This window comes from Theobroma cacao, chromosome 9 (assembly GCF_053813885.1).
Source record: "Theobroma cacao isolate CCN51 chromosome 9, ASM5381388v1, whole genome shotgun sequence".
Lineage (NCBI taxonomy): Eukaryota > Viridiplantae > Streptophyta > Magnoliopsida > Malvales > Malvaceae > Theobroma > Theobroma cacao.
In genome coordinates this window covers 11,210,759-11,234,926 of record NC_142647.1, presented here as the reverse complement: position 1 = coordinate 11,234,926, position 24,168 = coordinate 11,210,759, and the positions used below count along the sequence as shown (strand labels likewise).

The 24,168-nt window shown below is 36.6% G+C and overlaps 1 protein-coding gene across 2 annotated transcripts; it reads left to right on the top strand.

Annotated features, from left to right (window-relative positions):
* The first annotated feature begins 214 nt into the window (after nt 1-214).
* On the top strand, nt 215-23,799 carry LOC108663231 (glutamate receptor 2.2-like). Of its 2 annotated transcripts, none has more exons than XM_088809550.1 (5): nt 215-553; nt 20,365-21,667; nt 22,052-22,370; nt 22,756-23,136; nt 23,238-23,799. In XM_088809550.1, exons 2-4 carry the CDS (start codon nt 20,921-20,923, stop codon nt 22,794-22,796), a joined length of 1,107 nt encoding a protein of 368 aa, XP_088665676.1. In that variant the 5' UTR covers nt 215-553; nt 20,365-20,920; the 3' UTR covers nt 22,797-23,136; nt 23,238-23,799. The 2 variants fall into 2 exon arrangements, with proteins under 2 accessions (XP_088665676.1, XP_088665675.1); XM_088809549.1 differs by having other exon boundaries at nt 22,728-23,136.
* Nucleotides 23,800-24,168: the final 369 nt, after the last annotated feature.

Here is a 24,168-nt window from a genome sequence, read left to right as displayed (position 1 = left end):
TTTCTTATTTTAATAAAATATTTTCCACATCCATAGCTAGCTAGCTAGCTAGCTGTAGCCAATTACAATTGCTTCCAAAATGTTTCCGTCGAGGCTCAACTTTCACTTTTGTCTTTCCATGTGTTTCCTTCTTGTTCTCAGTATGTCATTTTCATTGATTTAATTTTATGTGTTCTTCCCTTTTATGCTGAGTTAAAATCTATATATACTAGTAACTGGTTTGGCGCTAGATATAGATATATAAAAGAAACTTGTAAAGCCAACTAAGTAGCTAGCTAGCTAGGCATGGCGAACTGCTTTGGTGGTCTCTTGTATCTCTTATGTTTCTTTCTTTGGGTTCAGTCCGAAGTCAGTTCGGAAACGAGAGGAATTGAAGAAAACAGCTCGATACAAGTTGGGGTGATTCTTGATTTGAAATCGCCCCTGGGTGCCATGGCTGAGATATGCATTTCTATGGCAGTCTCGGATTTTTATGATGACCATTCTGGTTATCGGACGAGACTGGAACTGCATACGAGGGATGCAAATGATACCGTTGCGATAGCTTCTTCAGGTAAACTTTATTTAACTATAACTACTTTAATCATTATAGCATTGATAAATTAAATCGTACGTCAATTACTTTGGAACTGTAATAATGGCTCTTTAACTCTACTTAATAAGTTTTAAAGGTGGATATATGCTGTCCCCTTAAAACAGAACATATTATCGCTACACCAAGGAAAATATTACAATCGTGATAGAAATATATATATATATATATATATATAGTAATCTCTCCATCTATAATTAATTAGTTTAAAATTACATACATATTAATTTTATTATAAATAAAAATTTAAAATTGTAATCAAATAAGTTTTAATATATACATCAAATAAAAAAATTAATAAGTAAATAAATTAAAACAAAATAAAATTGAATTAAATCAATACATAATGACACAATTAACTTGGACTGCCTCTTCTTTATTGCTGCGATACAAGATCCTATCGAATATGGATGGGTATAAAATCAGCTCTCACAAGTGTGTTTCGTGTGTATATATATATATACTTAGATTATAGAAGTGTCATAGATTGTGTCTTTTGTGTGCTTTGTCCATGTGGAATAGGATAACCACCTTGCGGCTTATTATATATTCAGTAATCACTCAAATCAATTGAACTATGAATTAGTCATCGCTAATGAAACCAAATTGGAAGCTGAGCCCCAAAGAAAGGTGATTTTGTATCCTCATGCAGCGTGGATAACCAAATTTCCAATAAAAAAATACCTTGATAAACATGTATCATGTCGTTAATTAATCACCTTTTTGTTTTGATAATTCGTATAAAATTAATATCACTTGCTTCAGTACTGTTGGGTTTGGGTTGTCTTCATGATGTTTGTTACTAATATATATAAATAAATATATGCATAATTGGAAGCTGATTTCAGACAAGGAGTTAGCTTAGACGTACGAATTAAGTTGACGAGACAGGCAGGTTTTCTAATTGGGTCAAACTTCTCTGTTTTTTTTTTTCTTTGAGGATAAACAGGTGTAAGAAGCTCCATCTTCGTTCTAGATTTGAGTCTCTGCAAATAAAAGTATAATCAAAGCATATGGATTAGAAATTAGAGTGCCAATTTTTTTTAAAAAAACAATTTTATGAAATATCACTTTAAGTTTCTTGCTTTTACTTATTTGTCAAAAAAACTTTTCAAGACAAAATATTTGATTCGAACATAAAAAATTTATACAATTAAAAAATATAATACTGTTTAAAAAATTATTGACAACCTCTCTCATATCCTATCAAACTACATCAAATATGCTGTCGAAAAATATGAATCACAACCATCTACCCTTATCATAAAAATTGGGCGTGACACTTGTCGTAACGTGTGGGTCTGGGAACCCGACCGCCAGACACGATGTGAAAACTCTAAAAAAAATTAAGAGTCGCGACCAATATTTTTTACTAGGTGTGATTAGCCACCTATTAACTCGATTCTAATCGACAGAGTCTTAATTAGATTTAAGCCCGTCGAAAGAATCTTAAACTGGTCTACATTTTTCAAGATCTAAGTTTGAGAGTACTGTTACGTCCAGGGAAGGATTAGCACCCTTGAAATACCCGTTCCATGAACAGTACCATTTTTAGATTATCCTATTAGGCTTTATTTTTTAAATTTATTTTATTTCCTTAGCTATTATTCACTTATTTTATCTCCTATTCAACCTAAAATGGAATGCAAATATGAGGTAAGATGAAATGCATGGCTTGAGATAAAAATGTCGGACGAATAACCTTTTATCGAGGATATTTTTCCGAATCCGCCCATCATACTGGTGGGACTCGGGGAATTCTCTCACCTAGGGAATTATTCGATAAACTCGCATTCATAGATTTAACGAATAATTCCCATCATCGGGGTCACCGTACGTTTTTCTTTAAAAATAACGTTTTCGTGCATAATGAACCTAATTCGGGCAAAAGCCTTTTATTAAAGATATTTCTCGAGCCCTCCCATCATACTGGTGGGACCCGTGACATCTTTTTATCTAGGAAACTTTTCGAGAAATACCCACCTTCGCAAGATTCTTGGTAGATCCCATCATCGGGGCTTAAACTCAAAAACAGAAATATTTATATGCAATGGTATGCATGATGCAATATATATGTATGCTATGCTAATGCAATTATCTATTTTTTCATTTATTATTATTATTTTATTATTTTTATTTTATTTTATTTTTTATTATCATATTTTTCTATTTTATTTCTAATTATTATTTTTTCATACTTTACATTTTTTATTCTAAGTTACTCTTGTATTTTCCTTTGATAATTAGATAAATTGTTTATGATTCCATGTTACTTTAGTGACAACAATTTTATATTTTTATTTATTATTTTTTTATATTTTTATATATTTATTATTTTTATATTTTTTCGTAAGCAATCTTTTATCCAAACCTAAAGCCTAAAATCTTATTTTATACATCTATATTTAATTCTTTTTTTTCTTTCTTATCTTTGTCTTCACATTTTTTTATAATATTTATTAATTCATAGTTTGTGCCACTTGATATTTAATGCTTAGTTTTAAATTAGTTGTTGTTTTAGATTTTTTATTATTATTTATTTATTTTTCATTTTTCTATTTATTTAATGTCATGTATATTGTATTTTTACAAATTTATTATTTTATTATATATTTGAATTATTTTTATTTATTATTTTTATCTTTTTTTTATCTATTGTTATTTATTTATTATTTTTATTGAATAATTTTTGTATAATCAAACTCTTTATTTATTAAAAATTTCAAGATCTTGAAATCGAGGCTCTCCCATCGTATTAGTGGAGCCTTGATTCGGATTCCGTACCTACGGAATGTGGGCCCAAGATTGCGACTTCTAGCGTCCCAACCAACTATCCCATCCTCGGTATATTATACTTGTAGTTAATGTCATGGTATTTTTTTATTTTTTTATTTATTATTATTTATTATTTTTTTATGTTTTATGTATATACATACATATATATATATATATATATTAAGAGTTATTTTTATTTGTAGTAAATATTCTCCTAAGCTTATGTTTTTCGTATAACTAAACTTTCTCTAAAATGTTTTTACTTTTATCATTTTTACATATATTTTGTTATCTTTATTTTTACATTATTCTATCTTTTAATAATTTTTCGACCCTAAGAATATTATCTAAAAAATTTTAGAACATTATCCTAGCATAGTTTAAAATTAATCCTACATCATTAATGCTTAAACTAAATAGATAAGATTAAATCCTAAGAAAGCAATATCACAACAGCCTAGGTAGCCCAAATCACCACAGATCAGTTTGGCAAAGGAATGAGATTTTTACCTGACTAGGCTAAACTGGCCCAAATAGCCGGTCTGACCCGTGATCCTCTAAAGTTCACTGTCCAGTCTCCTGCCCAGCAACCTCCAAGTGCCAAAACTAAGCCGTTTTGATGTCCTAACCCTACGTATAAAAAGGCTTTTTCTTCACCCTTTTTTCATTTTCTCTCCTCAACTTCTCTCTCTAAAACCCAAACTCTCTCCCTTCTCTCTACCAAGCCGTTGGCAGTTCTCTCTCTTCCTTCTCTACCGTCGGTGCCAAAGCTTCGAATCTCCCCTTTTCATTCACTCCTCTCTCTTCTGTCGGCGTCAACTAGATCCTCTTACTCTAAACTCTCTACTATCGATCGGTATTTCTTCCTCTCTCTCCCTATGCGCCGATCAATCAAATCTACTCTCACTTCCTTGTAGCCCAAAAGCTCTCTCACCCAAACTCTAACACCCCCCAACGGCGGCACAAGAAACCCCAAAATCCCTCTAAAAAAAATAGCTAAAAATTCCCTAAAAAAAACACAGCTATTTGCCTTATCTCATTGTGATTTTTTTTTTTTATTTTGATTTTCTTGATTGAGTATTTGTGGTTGTTCTTGGCTGGTAGACTAAGGTTTTTTTTTTGGTTTTTTTTTTTTATGTTGCTGGGTTTTTGGGTTTAGATTTTTGCAGGTTGTGGCTCTCTCCCTTGATCCGTTGCTACAGTGGGGCTTTATACACTCGGCTTTTGGTCGAGTGTAGTGCCTCCACTACCTTGTCAGACACGAATTTTTTGCGTCTAGCAGGGTGAGGGAGGTGCTTGGCAGGGTGTGTCCGCACCCTACCAGTCGTGCCCTTCCCATTTTCTCGTTTTTTGTTTTTTTATTTATTTTTCATTTACTTTTAATTAATTAGGATTTTTTCTTTTTTACAGTGTCTATAGCTGCCTTTCTTTGCGCATTTCGAAAATCCGAAATAGTGCAAAGACGTAGACACCTCAAAATTGAGGCAATGAGAATTTTAATTTTTTTTAAATAAACTCTTTAAAATTGAGGCAACAAAACTTGAAAAATAAACTCCTCAAAGCTGAGGCACCGAAACTTTAAAAAATGAACTCTTTAAAATTGAGGCAATGAAACTGGAAAAATGAACTCCTCAAAGTTGAGGCACCAAAACTTTAAAAAATGAACTCCTCAAAATTGAGGCAATGAAATTTGAAAAATGAACTCCTCAAAACTGAGGCACCGAAACTTTAAAAATGAACTCCTCAAAATTGAGGCAATGAAACTTTAAAAAATAAAACTCTCCAAAGCTGAGGCAACGAGACTTTTTAAAATGAACTCCTCAAAATTGAGGCAACGAGACTTTTTTTTTTTTTTTAAATGAACTCCTCAACGTTGAGGCAACAAGACTTTTAAAAACGAACTCCTCAAAATTGAGGCAACGAAACTTTTAAAAATGAACTCTTCAAAATTTAGGAAACGAATTTTTTTTTTTGAAATGGTGAAAAATAAAACAATTCCTTATATGAGGTTCTACGACTTTAAAGATGAATTTCCCTCTTTTTCAATTGTTTTAAAACTTTGAACATGGCAATTTAAATACCTTAATCATCTTCATCAGTTTTTTTTTTGGGTGTTTTAGAGCCTTCTCTTTGATCAATGGGGGATGAACCAATCACGCTTCCGATATCTCGTCTTCCCCAACTCATTGCTCACAACTGTTTTCTTCCTCTATCATATGCATGGTCCAATCATTCTTCACATTTTTACTGTTCTCCATTCTGTTGCTATTTCCATCTCTTTCACTCTTTTCTTAGTCTTTTCTCTTTCTTTTTTTACATTACCAGACTCCATTTCATTCCCCGTCAATTATGATCCTCTTTCAAAATACTACAAATATTTCTTTACTTTATCATGCTCTTTATTAAATATCATTTCAATTTTATGACAAATGCAATGCAATGTACTCATATTTCCTTTCTTGGCAGAATGGAAATTATGACAATGTTGGGAGCAGAAAGGCTATTTTTTATTAGCAAAAATGAAAGTTTCTACAATCAAGCATAATGACAAGGAACAAGGGAAAACCAATTAATACAAAAGGGATACAGTTATTTCTTAATGACTGTTCCGATAGATATTGACAGTAACCTCGAAATTTTATCCCGAAACAGGCACAATTGTCAGCTCCCTTGTCTTTTGTTTGAACATCTCGGATCATGATTTTCACCCCTTCTGTGTTAAGCCCTTGTAGTACTTGGACCTCCTTTGTGTCTAGACCGCCCTTTCGAGTTTTCGCCTTAAACACTTATCCCAGATTCAAGCCGCATTTTTAGGTTTTCAACTTGAATTTTTTTTTAATTTTTTAATTCATTTTTTCTTTTTTTTTTATGCAAAAATTTCTTGACAACATCAGCATTCACTGGGTTAGAAAGCTCCCTTCCGTCCATCTCTGTCAAAATTAGTGCTCTTCCTGAAAAAGCTTTCCTCACCATAAATGGTCCTTCCCAATTCGGCGTCCATTTCCCACGAGGATCTTGCTGGTTCGGGAGAATTCTTTTCAATACTAACTCTCCCTCTTGGAACTAACAAGGATGTACCTTCTTGCCATACGCCCTCATCATTCTCTTTTGATATAATTGTCCATGGCAAAGTGCAGTCAACCTTTTTTCTTCTATGAGATTCAATTGCTCATAACGAGCGTTATCCCATTCGGCTTCTTCCAACTGTACTTCTTTAAGGACCCTTAGGGAGGGGATTTCTACTTCAATTGGCAAAACTGCTTCCATCCCGTATACCAAAGAGAACGGCGTAGCCCCGTGGAAGTTCGGACTGTTGTGCGATAAGCATGCAAAGCAAAGGGTAACTTCTCATGCCAATATTTGCATACATCTGTCATCTTTTCAATTATCCTTTTGATGTTCTTGTTGGCTGCTTCTACCGCTCCATTCATCTTTGGGCGATAAGGTGCTGAATTGTGATGTTTGATCTTGAACTTGGCACAAACCTCTTTCATCATTGAACCATTGAGGTTACTAGCGTTATCTGTGATGATCCTTTCCGGGAGATCATAGCGGCATATTATTTCTTTTTGGATGAACTTACATACCACTTTTTGGGTCACATTGGCATAAGATGCTGCTTCTACCCATTTAGTGAAGTAGTCCATCATCACCAGGATAAATCGATGCCCATTTGATGCCTTAGGGGTTATTAATCCAATCACATCCATGCCCCACATTGAGAATGGCCATGGTGATGTCAATACATGTAGTGAATTTACAGGAGTGTGGATTCTGTTTGCGAATATCTGACACTTGTGACACTTTAGAGCGAAATCTATACAATCTGTTTCCAACGTGAGCCAGTAATATTCTGATCTCACGACCTGTCTTGCTAACATATGCCCACTTGCATGTGCCCCACAAATTCCTTCGTGGACTTCCTCAACTATTCTCCGAGCTTTGACTGAATCCACACATCTCAAAAGCACTTGATCCCTACTTCTCTTGTATAAGATGTCCCCATCCAAGAAGAAATTCATTGCCAGCCTTCTAATGGTTTTCTTATCATTTTTTGAGCTTTGCTTCGGATATTGCTGGAACTTGAGATAATGCACAATATCATGGTACCATGGCTTCCCGTCTACTTCTTCCTCTACATCGGAGCAGTGTGCGGGGCACTCTCGAAGATTAATCATGATGGGTTGAATCTTGACATCGGTACCAACTTTGAACATTGCTGCCAGCGTGGCTAATGCATCAGCCATTTGGTTCTCCTTTCGGGGCAAATGGGTGAAGCAAATCTTATCAAAATTTTCAATTAACTTTGAAATAAACTTATGATACCGGACTAACTTCGAGTCGCGTGTCTCTCATTCTCTTCGTAACTGATAAATAACTAAAGCAAAATCCCCAAATACTTTCAAAATGCTAATTTTCCTCTCAATTGTTGCCTAAAGTCCCATGACACAAGCTTCATATTCAGCCACATTATTGGTGCAATAGAAATTGAGCTTGGCTATAATGGGATAATGACCTCCTTCTGGTGATACTAACACAAACCCTATGCCATGCCCCAAGGCATTCGAAGCTCCATCGAAAAACATCTTTCAATTCTCTTTCTCCGATTCCTCCTCACTTGTTTGGCATATTGACATCAAGTCCTCATCTGAAAACTCAAACTCCATGGGTTCATAATCTTCCTCCACCCTTTTCGCCAGAAAATCTGCGATTGCACTTCCTTTGATAGCTTTTTGAGACACATATACAATATCATATTCAAACAACAACACTTGCCATCTTGCCACTCTACCTGATAAGGATGGTTTTTCAAAGATGTATTTAATAAGATCCAACTTCGCAATGAGCCAAGTGGTATGATATAGCATGTACTGCCTGAGTCGATGCGTCGTCCATGCTAAAGTACAACACATTTTTTCCAACAAGGAATACTTGGACTCGTACTCAGTGAACTTTTTACTCAAGTAGTAAACTACTCTTTCTTTCTTACCAGTTTCATCATGTTGTCCCAACACACATCCCATGGATCCTTCATTTACTGTCAGGTACAAAAGGAGGGGTCTCCCGGTCACAGGTGGTACCAACATTGGCGAACTCAACATATATTCTTTAACCTTGTCAAAAGTAACTTGGCACTCCTCGTTCCATGCTCCAAGATTGTGTTTGCGAAGGAGCTTGAAGTTTGGGTCACATTTGAGTGTGAGTTGTGATATGAACCGGGCTATATAATTCAATCTTCCCAAAAATCCTTTAACTTCTTTCTGCGTTTTGAGAGGAGACAAATCACGGATTGCTTGAACCTTATCGGGGTCAACTTCTATTCCTCTTTCACTGACGACGAAACCAAGTAACTTTCCTGAAGTGACTCCAAAAGTGCACTTTACCGAATTTAATCTGAGTTGAAACTTTCGTAACCTTTTAAATAACCTTTCAAGATTGGTCGCATGGTCCTCTGTTTTGCGAGCTTTTATAATCATATCATCCACATACACCTCAACCTTTCTGTGCATCATGTCATGAAAAAGAGTCACCATGGCTCGTTGATAAGTTGCCCCAGCATTCTTCAAACCAAATGGCATTACCTTATAACAAAAGGTTCTCCACATAGTTATGAAGGTAGTTTTCTCTCTATCCTCTGGTTCCATCTTAATTTGGTTATACCCTGAAAAGCCATCCATAAAGGAAAACATGGAATGGCGGGCAGTATTGTCAACAAGGGTGTCAATGTGAGGTAGAGAAAAATTATCTTTTGGGCTTGCTCTGTTCAAGTCTCGATAATCCACACACATTCTCACTTTCCCATCTTTCTTAGGCACTGGGACAATATTTGCAACCCATTCAAGGTACTTCGCTACTTCCAAGAATCCCGCGTCAAATTACTTTTTCACCTATTCTTTGATTTTCAACAGCATTTTAGGTTTCATTCTTCTTAACTTTTACTTAATTGGTTTGCATTCGGGTTTCAAAGGCAGTTTATGGGCTATAATGTCTGTATTAAGTCTTGACATATCTTGATAGGACCATGCAAACACATCTACATATTCATGAAGTAGCTTTATTAGTTTTCTTTTTCAATCGGCACCAACATCGTACCAATTTTAACTTATTTCTTGTTATCTTCATTTCCCAAATTAATCGTTTCAAGTGTCTCTTGATGTGGGACAATTTGTCTCATCTCCTGTTCTACCAGTCTTAACAAGTCCGGAGTTAAATCATAATCCTCCACGTTTTTTGTATCGTCAAGTTCACTGACACTTATACCTTTTTCAAAATTAACCTCAAAACCACTGTCATTATCATCTTTGCATTCATTATTTGGAATCTTGGAAGGTAAAGGGAATTGAAAGATGTAGAGCTATTGTATAGATGAACGGTTAAAATAAAGGGATGAGATGACAAGAATGGAAATGGTGAATCATGAGGGGAGATATGAGAAATGCACTATGCATGTAAATTTATTAGAATGATAAGTGATAAAAAGCCCGATACATAAAATTTTCAATGCTCTGGGCATAAGCACGGATGTTTAGTTTGCATTACTTTGAAATTGAATCACAAGTGACTGGTAAACTCATGGTGGTCTAGCTGTTCAACTTCAATTCAAGTGGTCCGAGGTATGTAGTAAGGATCCCCTCCGCATTTCCTAGCTGCTCTTCATCTTCCTCCGTTACACATATTGATAAATCAGAAAAGGTTTCCCCTAATGCTGACACTGATTCTCAGCTCCCAATGGTGAGTGATTCAGGGAAGATGCAGCCTCCGGACCGAAATGTCTCGTAGAGATGAGGATATATCATTCTATGATTTTCCAACATGTGCCCTTTAAACCGAGCCAACCTTTCCTTTCTTCTTTCGACTATCATTTCTTCTCTTTCCTTCTTAGTCGGCTTATACCACAAGCCAAACCTTTCTTCATTTTTGGTAGCACGTATGGGCCTTCTAATGCCTTATAATTCTCTTCCTAGTCCTGCCCCTGCTCGGTATCCTTTTCCTACTATCTGATTGACAGCCATCTCGGTGGTTTTGGAAAGCCTCGGAATAGGTGGTGTGGTTCCTTCTCCAACATATGTGGTATTAACAAACTCGAAGGATCGAAAGAAACATTCAGGCACTTCTTCCACCACTTCCACGTAAGGAGTATCCACTGGCTCGCTTATGAGTAAGTCATCTTCCCCGTTGACACATATAATCTTCCCATCCACGATAAACTTGACCTTTTGGTGAAGTGATAAAGGTTTGGCCCCAACCAAGTGGATCCAAGGTCTTCTTAACAAATAATTGTATGAATGAGCGATATCCATAACTTGGAACTCAGTGGTAAAGGTACACAGGTCGATTTCTATCGGTATCTCAATGTCCCCTACTACTTCTCTCCTCGTCCCATCAAAGGCTCTTACAATCATCTGGCTTTTTCTCATGTAAGACATGTCGATGGGTAAATGGGCCAAGGTCCTCATGGGCATCACATTCAAGCATGGTCCATTATTAAGCAGCACTTTTGCGACGGTATAGCTTTTACACTTGGTAGTGATATGCAAGGCTTTGTAGTTTCCCCTACCTCCAAAAGGGATTTCTTCATCGCTAAAGGATATTATGTTATCCACTGAAATGTTCCCAATGATGTAGTCCAAATTTTCAACTGAAATGTCGTGATCCACATATGTTTGGTTTAGAATCTTCATCAAAGAATTCCTATGTGGTTCTGAGTTGAGGAGCAATGATAATAGTGAAATATGAGCAGGCAACCTGTTCAATTGCTCGACCACATTGTACTCACTGTGTTTAATGAACTTGAGAAATTTTGCAGCTTCTTTTTTAGTCACCGGTCCCTTTGAGCTATCGATCGATTCCTGAGATTGCATTTTTTCTTCCCTTAGATTTTGCTCTTCTTATTTTCCCTTCTCCTTCCTGAGTCCAATGCCTCTGGTGTATAGCAGCATTCGCTGCGGGTAATCCCCCCAACACCAGTTATATTTGCAGCATTATCTTGAGATTCGGCCATCAATTTCCCCGTATTTGAAACTTGTACATTGCAATTGTAGTTCCACGGGACAGCTTTATCATCTTTGTAGGGGAAAGGTTTAGGAACTTCGATGGTCATTTTGGCATGGATTTTGTCTTCCACAAGCTCTCCTTTTGGTTCATAGAAAATGGTTAAAGGTTTTATCTTTGTTAGGTGAGTGGAATCTTTGGCCATCATGTTTATTGCTGGCCTTGAGGCTTCCATGTAGAATTCAATCCTTGATTCGTCCATCATCCTTTGCACTTTCTTTTGGAAAGAACTACAATCTCGAATTAAATGCCCCACACATCCTTTGTGATATAAGTAGTATAGTCTTTGGATATCTCCCGAGTCATTCACATCAGGACATTTCGGCCAAACCTCGAGCATATCAACCTTTATTAAGGCTTCAAATACTTTTTCCATGGGGGTTTCCACTTCCTGAATGTTCCTTTTAACATGTACCTCCCTTTCGATTGCATTTACCCCTACCCTAGCATGATTTGGCAGTGGGTTGTTGTTAACATTTTATTCTGACTTTTTTTCGAAATTCAGGATTCCTGCCTTGTTCAACCGTTGCACCTTATGTTTGAATGCTATACAATTCTCGATCGAGTGACCTTCGATTCCATAATGATAATCACAATGGGCGAAAACGTCATACCATCTCGAAAATGGAAGTTTTAATGGCTCTATGTATAAAGGTGCCACCAGATAGTTTGCAACTAACTGAGTGAAGAGTTTAGCATATGGGATTGGAATTGGATCAAACTACACTTTTTCTTGCTTATTTCACCATCCTTTTGATTCATCGACAGTATGGTTGTTTGAAGGTGTTGTTTGTTGTGTGGTTGAAGCTGTAACGGGTGTGGAAGTAGGTGGGTGGATATTTGTGGGGTAAGGTGTCCGTTGGATGGGAGTATATGGGTACAGGTTAGGAAAGGCATTTGGCATGGGTGGGTATAGGTATGGGCTTTGTGAAGTGTTGATCACGGCTGGGTAATAGGGGTATGGTGGATATGGTTGGTACGGGGTTGTATATTTCTTCTTGGTGTTGTCCTGAAGTGATGGCTTGGGCTTCTCCTTCTTTCTTCTTAAAAGTTTTCCCTTTCTTCGTGTTTGTCGTATCACCTCCTTCTATCTTCCCTTGCTTAATGGCAGTCTCTATCATCTCTCCTGAAATCACCATATTAGCAAAGTTCTTTGTGGCACTACCAACCAATCGTTTATAGTGAGGGGCCCTTAGGGTGTTAACGAACATTATAGTGGTCTCTTTCTCAGTCAATGGTGGCTGAACTTGAGAGGCCACATTCCTCCATTTTTGAGCATATTCTTTGAAGTTTTCAGTGGGTTTCTTCTCCATGTTTTGTAAAGAAAGGCGATCCGAAACCATATCTGTAACATGCTTATACTGAGCTACAAATGCCCGAGCAAGGTCTTTCCACATGTGGATTTGATTGCGGTCTAGTTGGACGTACCACTTTGCTGCAGCACCAGTGAGGCTATCTTGGAAGCAATGTATCAAGAGCTTGTCATCATAGGCATATGCAGCATTCCTTCTGCAATACATGGTGATGTGTGTGACCGAGCACTTGGTTCCATCATACTTTTCAAAGTCTAGAACTTTGAATTTTGAGAGAATAACCACATCTGGAACAAGACAAAGTTCAATTGCATCTATAGAACAATACATTCCCATTCCTTTTATCATGCATAGTCTCTCATCAAAAAGGTCAAATTTTTGGTGGGTATCGGGATTGTCTTTCGATTCAACGAATCCACATTTGAGCTTATCTTGTTCCTTTGGATCATCCAGAATAGGTACAGAGATGGGATCTGAAGGACTTGCCCCTCCAATTGGCCTCTATTGGGCATAAGTCGGTGGTGGCCCTGTAGGCATTGGCATCCCAAAAAATGGATATTGGCCCATCGATGGCATGGGGATAGACGCATTCCTTGCATGTGGTGGTGTAAATCCTGGTGGATACACAGGCTGTATTGGCTTTTGTCTGTTGAACATCTTCTGATGCACCAGAACTCCTTACCGCTCTCTTCCCTTTATCTGTCGATATCAACTCCAAAATTTTTGACAACTAACCCATGATTGCTTCTTGCTTCTTCTCGATCTTGTCCATCCTCTCCGAATGCTCGTCCCCCATGATCTTAGAACGGGCTCTTGTATTGTATCTGTGGAGAGTTTGTTTCTCTGGAATTTTGTTCTTTTAGTCTAAGGGATAAGTTAGAATTTTATGTTGACGAATACATTATTATTTGTTATTATTTTCATTTAAATCATGCAATTATGATGCAAATGAAATGTATTGAAAAGAAAAAAATAGGAAAAATATTGGCCATCCAACATTTAGCATAAGAAAATTCGCATCCATAAAACTTAAATATCCGATTACATCATTGTCTAAAACCATTACATAACTATCAAAAGGAAAAACCAACTTTGTCATATTGGTCCCTAACCATCATGAGGTGATCGATCAACCGCTCACTCAATTCATCCCTCGGAAGAATTTCTCGTCTGAGTTCTTCGATCTTGTCTGCCATCACTCGTGCTCTAAATGCCACTTCTCTCAACTGTCTCAGTATCCATCGCATTTTAGCTTCTTTCCTTTGAAGGCTTTGTGTGCACAAATCATTTCTTTCCCTCATTTGGAAATACTCTTGCCTTACTGCTTCATACTGTGCCTTGTATCCCTCCATGGCAATTTCCAACAAGCTGCAGTCATTTCTCAACTCTTGGATGGTTTGTTCTTGTCTTCGTACCTCGTGCTGCAAAGCATTGTTGGCAATTTAGAGTTCTTGCATTCTGGCTATCAGAGAAGAATTTGCCACGTTCACTTCCTCAAACTTGCTTTGCCACTCATCCCGCTCTTCCAAAGCCATCAGTACCTTTTTTACCGTCTCTTTCTTTACTTCTTCTTGCTCATCCTCATGTCTCCGCTTCATATTCATCATCTCCTTTTCAAGTCTCTTTCTTGTCAACTAGCTCTCTAGCAGGACATCTTAAGGTTTTGAGTTTATGGGATGTTTTGATGGATTTTTCGGGGGCCATACGACATCTTTCACCCTTTGGTCGTGCCAAGTATGATATCCTGTGGTGACTTCATCGGTAACCCTTCCCTGATCCACTCGGCAAGTTTTCTTCCAATCTTGTACAATTTTCTCAATTTTCTTTAGCGTTTTCGGCTCTCCATACGTAAACTCTAACTGATTAAGCTGGTGAGTCATGGGCACGAATTGCTCAGATCTGAACTGTCTCTGTACCATTATCGGTGCATAGCTAATGGCTCCGCATGGTCCCATCAGCGGCACCCACGGCTTGTCTCCGCATTTATACATCATTTGCATTCGCGGCATCCATGGAGCTCCCCAAGTTACTTCAACTCTCATTAACCTTCGGAGATTCGCGACCCACTCTTCTTTCCTCTTACAGTCGGGCCATACACTTTCGCAGAACTCAAAGATAGGGCAACTTACATACAGATAAAGCTTCCAAAATTTGCTCTCTTTGCATTCGAAATGGCTTTTGACCCATATGGTTAAGAGTTGGGCACATCCAATGAATCGTCCCTTGCCTTTACGTCGATAGAAATTCAAGGATCTGAAGGTTTCAGCTAAGATAGATGGGGTCGGGTTGATGCTTCTTGTCACCTGATCAAAGAAGTCTATGATTGATACCTCCACATGACCTAGAACCTTCGAGAAGATCACTAAGCCATAGATTGCCATCGTGAAAGCTAAGAGGCCTTGTTCATCCTCCATGTTTTTTTTAATATATCCGTTCAAAAAACTCCACGGAAGGCATTCTGTATCTCCTTTCTTCTTCAGGTGCTAATCCACTTCTACCGTAGTCATTCCTAGCAACTTAGCCAACTTCCACCGGTGCCCTGTCTTCTGGGCCCTCCAATAGATCTTGTCAGGTTGCATGTGATCTATCCGGAGTAAAGAGGAGTACTCCTCTACGGTAGGAGTCATGTCCACCTTGTTAAAGACAAAGCAACGGTATGAAGGATCTCAAAACTGGATGATGGCTCAGAGCATCTGGTCATCAACAGGTACATATAGGAGCCATGCAATGCGTCCATACTTGCTTTGAAAATTGTCTCGGTGAGCACGTCTCCATTGTTCCCAAATTCCTATCATCTTTGTGAAGACATTCTACTGAAGGTCCAAATGAACTATCTTGGGTAAAGTTGGGATATGTCCTTGGGTCAAACAGTCTCCTTTTTTTTGTTGAATCTGCCCCATCTGTAACTCTATCTCATAGTCATTTCTGTATATGTTGAGTGGACCTGCTGATGACGATGCCATGGATGTAACCGGGATCTCTTAAGTTGGATATTGTGTAGCCAATATTTCTCCTATATGCAATTACGATGCATGCAAACGAACATGTAACATGCACATGACAAGCAAAATAAACTTAAGTTAGTATGGTAAAAAGAAAGAGTGGAGTGTTTAAAATAATGAGAGAATAATAAGCAATATCATGGGTATTACTAACGTCATTAGACATTATTTACTCCACGATATTTTATTATCTCGTGACAAATTTAAAATAGAGGGAGTGAAAGAAATTCCTTCGTGTGTACCCATTTATAGGGTATACTCTCACGGGTATGGCCCTACCTAGGGTTAAGCTGCTCTTGGTATTCTATATGCTGAGCAGGGTTTATAAACAGAGCTAAAGTTCCCAAATCATTCCTCACTATCGTCCACGCGGACTAGTAAGGCACCCCGGTCCTCATCCATTATAGGCTTCAAACGGACTAGGTTCGATTTGAGTGGGAGTCTTCACTAGCCCGTGCGGAGGTTATCACCTCACGAGAGCGTAGCTACTAAACTTCCTCTTAAAAAGGACATAACCCGGGTGGAGGGTTTATGCATGAATGCAAAATGTGTTGTGTGTGTGAAGGAAAACATCGAGTTCGGAGTAACATTCTCATATCTCTCTATCCTAAATCCCCACAATTATTAAAATCAATAAAGTAACAAATGCGAAATAAACAAATGCACTAAACAAAATATGCAGAACAAATCATCAACACTAAGGAAACATCGAATTATTTAAAGCCTTGGATAACCTATTATTATTTAATGGTTCGACTCTCAGCAGTCCCCAGCGGAGTCGCCAGCTGTCGTAACGTGCAGTCTGAGAAATTGATCGCCAGACGCGATGTGAAAACTCTAAAAAAAACTAGGAGTCACAACCAATCTTTTTTCCTAGGTGTGATTGGCCACCTATTGACTCGATTCTAATTGACAGAGTCTTAATTAGATTTAAGCCCCCCGAAAGAATCTTAAACTGGTTTACATTTTTCGAGATCTAGGTTCGGGAGTATTGTTACGCCCGAGGAAGGATTAGCACCCTCGAAACGCCCGTTCCATGAACGGTACCATTTTTAGATTATCCTATTAGGCTTTATTTTTTAAGTTAATTTTATTTCCTTAGCTATTATTCACTTATTTTATCTCCTATTCAACCTAAAATGGAATGCAAATGTGAGGCAAGATGAAATGCATGGTGTGAGATAAAAATGTCGGACGAATAACCTTTTAGCGAGGATATTTTCTCGAATCCGCCCATCATACTGGTGGGACTCGGGGAATTCTCTCACCTAGGGAATTATCCGATAAAGTCGCCTTCGCAGATTTAACGAATAATTCTCATCATCGGGGTCACCGTATGTTTTTCTTTAAAAATAACATTTTCGTGCATAATGAACCTAATTCGGGCAAAAGCCTTTTATTAAAGATATTTCTCGAGCCCTCCCATCATACTGGTGGGACCCGAGGATATCTTTTCACTTAGAAAACTTTTCGAGAAATACCCACCTTCGCAAGATTCTCGGTAGATCCCATCATCGGGGCTTAAACTCGAAAACAGAAATATTTATATGCAATGGTATGTATGATGCAATATATATGTATGCTATGCTAATGCAATTATCTATTTTTTTCATTTATTATTTTTATTTTATTTCATTTTTTATTATCATATTTTTCTATTTTATTTCTAATTATTATTTTTTCATACTTTACATTTTTTATTCTAAGTTACTCTTGTATTTTCCTTTGATAATTAGATAAATTGTTTATGATTCCATGTTACTTTAGTGACAAAAATTTTATATTTTATATTTTATTTTATATTTTTATATTTTTATTTATTATTTTTTTATATTTTTATTATTATTATATTTTTTCGTAGGCAATCTTTTATCCAAACCTAAAGCCTAAAATCTTATTTTATACATCTATATTTAATTCTTTTTTTTCTTTCTTATCTTTGTCTTCAAATTTTTTTTATAATATTCATTAATTCATAGTTTGTACCACTTGATATTTAATGCTTAGTTTTAAATTAGTTGTTGTTTTCGATTTTTTATTATTATTTATTTATTATTTATTTTTCTATTTATTTAATGTCATGTATATTGTATTTTTACAAATTTATTATTTTATTATATATTTGAATTATTTTTATCCTTTTTTTTATCTGTTGTTATTTATTTATTATTTTTATTGAATAACTTTTGTATAATCAAATTCTTTATTTGTTAAAAATTTCGGGATCTTGAAATCGAGGCCTTCCCATCGCACTGGTGGAGCCTTGATTCGGATTCTGTACCTAGGGAATGTGGGCTCGGGATTGCGATTTCTCGTGTCCCAACCAACTATCCCATCCTCGGTATATTATACTTGTAGTTAATGTCATGGTATTTTTTTATTTTTTTTTTATTTTTTATTTTTTTATGTTTTATGTATATACATATATATATATATATATTTTAAGAGTTATTTTTATTTGTAGTAAATATTCTCCGAAGCTTACGTTCTTCGTATAACAAAACTTTCTCTAAAATGTTTTTACTTTTATCATTTTTACATATATTTTGTTATCTTTATTTTTACATTATTCTATCTTTTAATAATTTTTCGACCCTAAGAATATTATCTAAAAAATTTTAGAACATTATCCTAGCATAGTTTAAAATTAATCCTACATCATTAATGCTTAAACTAAATAGATAAGATTAAATCCTAAGCAAGCAATATCACAATAGCCCAAGTAGCCCAAATCACCACAGATCAGTTTGGCAAAGGAATGAGATTTTTACCTGATTGGGCTAAACTGGCCCAAATAACCGGTCTGACCCGTGATCCCTCCAAAGCCCATTGTCCAGTCTCCAACCCAGCAGCCTCCAAGTGCCAAAACTACGTCGTTTTGATGTCCTAACCCTACGTATAAAAAGGCTTTTTCTTCACCATTTTTACATTTTCTCTCCTCAACTTCTCTCTCTAAAACCCAAACTCTCTCCCTTCTCTCTACCAAGCCGCCGACCAACTCCCTCTCTTCCCTCTCTACCGCAAGTGCCAAAACTCTCTCCTCTCTCCCTAGCGTCGGCAGCTCCTTCTCTTTACTAAGCCGTCGACAATTCTCTCTCTTCTTTCTCTACCATCGACGCCAAAACTTCGAATCTCCTCTTTTCATTCACTCTCTCTCTCTTCTACCGGCGCCGACTAGATCCTCTCACTCTAAACTCCCTACTCGCCGATCGATATTTCTTCCTCTCTCTCCCTATGCGTCGATCAATCAAACCCACTCTCACTTCCTTGCAGCCCAAAAGCTCTCTCACCTAAACTCTAACGCCCCCCACCGGCGGCACAAGAAACCCCAAAATCCCTCTAAAAAAAAAACAGCTAAAAATTCTCTAAAAAAAACACAGTTATTTGCCTTATTTCATTGTGATTTTTTTTTTATTTTGATTTTCTTGATTAAGTATTGTGGTTGTTCTTGGCTGGTAGACTAAGGTTTTTTTCTGGTTTTTTTTTTTTTTTTATGTTGCTGGGTTTTTGGGTTCAGATTTTTGCAGGTTGTGGTTCTCTCCCTTGATCCGTTGCTACAATGGGGCTTTATACACTCGGCTTTTGGCCGAGTGTAATGCCTCCACTACCCTGCCAGACGCGAATTTTTCGCGTCTAGCAAGGTGAGGGAAGTGCCTGGCAGGGTGCGTCCACACCCTGCCAGTAGTACCCTCTCCCCTTTTCTCTTTTTTTGTTTTTTTATTTTTTTGTTTATTTTTCATTTACTTTTAATTAATTAGGATTTTTTCTTTTTTACAGTGTTTACAACACTTAAACAAAGAACTTGTCTTAGTTTACATCAATCAGCATTCTGCCTTAAAGCAAGGGAAAAACGTTGATGCTTGAAAATGAAAACAACTAAAATAAGTTTTATGCTTCAAATACTTCGTCTTGAGGCTTCCTAAGAATATTTTTTATGCTTACGTTGAGACTCTAATAAAAAAAAAAAAAAGAATGCTGAAAGCAGCATGAAATAAATTGAAACCTTAAAATCTATTCGGTAAAGTGACGAGATTGAAAATAGCAACGGTAGTAAAGTGTGACATGATAAGAAGAAAAAATAATTAATAAAGATATTAATTAAAAATCGGGTGTATTTATAATTTACAAATAATTGATATTTGAATTAATTTCTACGAAAAAATTATTAAAACCAATTAGGGTTTGGTTTGTGCATTAAAATAGTAATATATGTTGATTATTATTTATAATATATATTTATTAATAAATAAATAATTTGAAGAATATTAAATTTAAATTTAAATAAAAAAGGAAATTTGTAAAAAGAAACAAAGAAAGAGAGTAGTAAATAATCGTGTGGGTAAAAAATGGGGGGAAAGTCAAATATGCAATGGGGTGGAGATTTCCTTGAGCCCGTTGGAAAATAGAGACTTGCTGCCATAAGGTGATGCATTTAGTGTCACCTTGTCTCACCAAATGTCACATGTCATTTACTCTGTCTATTATAAATATTTAAGATTTTCTTACCTATTCCACAAGAGATTGAAGCAATTTCAAGGTTTTCTTACACTTTTAAAAGTTGTAGTATGATCATAAACGATCACTGCACATAATGTAATTCATGATTTTGCCATTTGTGTGGATGGAACAGTTGTAGATTTGCTGAAGAATGAGGAAGCGCATGCTATTATAGGGCCGCAGTGGTCAGCGGAGGCTAGGTTTGGGATTGAACTAGGTGAAATGGCTCATGTTCCCGTGGTTTCATTTTCAGCAACAAGCCCTTCACTTTCTCCAACCCAAAATACTTACTTCATCCGAACAGCCCAGAATGATGCCTCCCAAATCAAGGCTATTGTGGCCATTTTGAAACAATTTGGATGGCCTCAAGTTGTTCTGATACATGAAGACACAGAATACGGCAATGTGATAGTTCCTTATTTATTTTATTCATTACAGGAGAACGACATTAGGTTTGCATACAAAAGCAAGATTTCTTCTTCTGCTAAAGATTTCGAAATTTCAAGAGAACTGAACAAGTTGATGACCCTGCAGACAAGGGTTTTTTTAGTGCACATGACTAGTTCTCTTGGGTCTCGTCTGTTTAGACTGACGGATAAGGCTGGAATGATGACTGAAGGGTATTCATGGCTTATAACTGATGGCATATCCAATTCAGTGGAAGACTTGGATCCTGCAGATATTAAAAAATGGAAGGTGTGCTGGGAGTAAAGGCCCATGTGCTTGATACAAACGTTGTCAAGAATTTCAGAATGAGATGGCAAAGAAACATGCGTTTGTTGAAGCCTAATAGTTCGTTAGGTGCGTTAAACATCTTTGGTTTTTGGGCATATGATACAGTCTGGGCATTAGCCACTGCAGCAGAGAGGATTGGTCCTACTTTCTTGAAGGTATACACTAATGGAAGTGTGACAGATATTGCAAATATTATAAGTATTTCTAAGATTGGTCCAAGATTTCTCAATGAAATCTTAAACACCAAATTCAAAGGACTTGGTGGAGACTTTCACTTGGTTGATGGGGAGCTACAACCTTCAGTATTCGAAATATTCAATGTAATTGGAAAAGGACAACGAATCGTTGGATATTGGACTCCGAAGGAAGGAATATCACAAGAAATACGTTCAACTGAAAGCGTAGCTAGCTCAGGTCTTAAAAACATCATATGGCCTGGAGACTCGACAAAAATACCAACAGGCTCGGCTATACCCAAGTTGAGAATTGGTGTTCCAGTGAAATCGGGTTTCACCGAGTTTGTGAAAATAGAGAAGCATGGTACAAATGAGACCCTCTGCAAAGGCTTCTCCATAGACGTTTTCGAGGCTGCATTGAAGAAATTGGATTTCAATGTTTCTTATGATTATGTTCCCTTCATGAATGACGAGGGAAAGTCCAATGGTTCTTACAATGACCTTCTCCACCAGATTGAGCACAAGGTTAGAACAAAGCTTTCTTTATCTATCTTTTCTAGCTATTACTTGTATAATACGTGGATGCAAGGTACAAAGATATGCACATTTCTTGCACTACGCTTGGTAAGAAACGAAGAAAAATAAAGGATGGGACAAAGGTTAGGAAAGAAAACAAAAAGAGAAAATCTAAGTTTTTTTTTTCTTTATTTGATTTAAAAATGTATAAATTCATTCATTTTCTTTACCTTTTTATTTATTTCTTACCAAGATAAAGAAGGAACAAAAGAAACATTATTTTCCTTTCACTCCTTTTCTTTCTTTCTATCCTCTTTCCCTCATCCCTCCTGCCAAACAATAGTGTTAAATTTTGCCTTTGTTTATGACTTATTTTATCATGAGAGGATTTAGATTGTTGATGCAGTGGTGGGAGACACAACAATTATTGCCGACCGTACATCATATGTCGACTTCACATTGCCTTACTCCGAGTCCGGAATAGTAATGGTCGTACCCATCAAACATGAAAAGTCAAAAACTCTGTGGAGTTTCTCATACCCTGTAAGCTGGGATCTTTGGTTGGCAATTATTTTGTCATGCATCTTCTTTGGTCTTGTCATTCGGATTATGGAGCGCCATCACACAGCAAACACAGGATTTGGAAGGCCACCTAGACGACAGCTTGGCATGATCTTGTGGTTTCCATTCTCATCTCTAGTCTTTCCTCAACGTAAATCTTTTTACTTTTGAATGAAAATCTTCTTTAAATTCTAAATGTCAGATGGTCATGCATTCCTCTACAGTTGGTTGTGACCTTAATTTATTGTTAGGTACCAGGTTATCAATTGCTATTTTCTATCATGTCAAACTTACAATTATGTTGCCTGATTGTTATATCTCGTTTCAAGAACAACGTTACATTTTTCAACAATTACTTATAGATTATTCCAACTATTTTCTCTTGAAAATTATCCATTCTGATGATACTTGATACATATTTCAAAACCAACAAATTAAGGAACCAATTTTATGTTTTCTTTTCTAAGCACTGTGCATTTCACTGTTTTATGTTCTCTTCTTTTAACAGAGGAGCTGCTGCTCAATGGCTACTCCAGATTTGTGCTGGTCATGTGGTTGTTTTTGGCATTTATCTTGATGCAAAGTTACACAGCAAGCTTGTCTTCAATATTGACAGTAGATCGGTTGCACCCACGTCCGTTAGCGTCCAAAAGCTCAAAGAAAAAGGTGACAATGTTGGATACCAAAACAGTTCCTTTGTGTTAGACTTCTTAAAGAATCGGTTGAAGTTCGATGAGTCCAAACTCAAGCCATATGACACTGTTGCTGATTATCACAAGGCCTTGTCTAAAGGAAGTGAACATAACGGTGTTGCTGCGATCTTCGATGAGATTCCTTATATCAGGCTCTTCCTTGCTAAACATGGTTCAGAATATATGATGACTTGCCCGATGTATAGGACTGATGGGTTTGGATTTGTAAGTTTCTCTCTTTTCTACACTATAAAATAAGTTAATTTACTTTTCTACCACCATTCTTGAAAAAGATAATTAATTACATTGAGCATTAACTCTTCCAGGCATTCCCGAGAGGCTCCGCTCTCGTCTCTTATATTTCAAGGGCAATCTTGAAAGTCAGAGAGGATACAATAATGGATAACATTGAGAAAAAGCATTTTAAACATCAGATTACATCTTTATATCCGGTTGCTCCAATCTCTGCAAGTAGTCCTAGTCTTTGTGTACGTAGCTTTGGTGGTCTCTTCATCATCACAGGGATTGCCACATTGTTAGCCCTGGCTTTTTCAGAAGGCTACATTTCGGAAAAACTTGTTTCAATGGCAAAAAATTATGGCCGAAGATATCTTTCTTCTCGAGCTCCAAATATTGAAATTGAGCTGGTAGCTCATTCAATAACTATGGTGGACGATAGTGCACATTCTCCTAATGAAATTCAAAATTCAGGGGATTCTTCTGAAGTTTTTAACCACAATGAGGGAAGTGTTCATCAAGAAGATGCAGTAACTTGATCTGTACATATTGTGCCTGTTTATTGTCAGTAACTTGATCTGTATTATATTATCTGTAGTAATATATGATATGCTAAGACTAAAATAATTACTTCTGAGTTTACCTGTTTCATTTCTGTGAACGTTGGTAGCATTCGTCAATATCTAATGGATTGACTGTATTGAATTTTACTAAAAAGGATTTGCAGAAAATTAAGTTACAAAGAATGAGCTTTGACACAATTAAAAAAAAGATTAGTGAATTTTGCAAGGACTAAGATTCTCGAGAAAAATTAGGTGGAAAACGACTTTCGATGTTGGTGTTGGTTATCTGGTTTGTAATTATAGCAACACAAAGTTACATTGCAAGAGCCTGGCATCAATGTTCCATTCAAGGGCAGTTTTACATGGTAACGAAGACAGATAAAATGGAAATAACTATAAAAAAAAAAAAAAAATTACCTGGGAAGCCAAACTACTACTTGTGATCAAGGCGCGACCA

What these genes read in the sequence shown, in the direction of transcription:
- LOC108663231 (XM_088809549.1), top strand. Translation starts at nt 20,921, where the DNA reads ATGGAAGGTGTGCTGGGAGTAAAGGCCCATGTGCTTGATACAAACGTT. An exon ending in TCCACCAGATTGAGCACAAG is followed by an intron (nt 21,668 to 22,051) that starts GTTAGAACAAAG and finishes GAGAGGATTTAG; the next exon opens with ATTGTTGATGCAGTGGTGGG. An exon ending in ATCTCTAGTCTTTCCTCAAC is followed by an intron (nt 22,371 to 22,727) that starts GTAAATCTTTTT and finishes TTCTTTTAACAG; the next exon opens with AGGAGCTGCTGCTCAATGGC.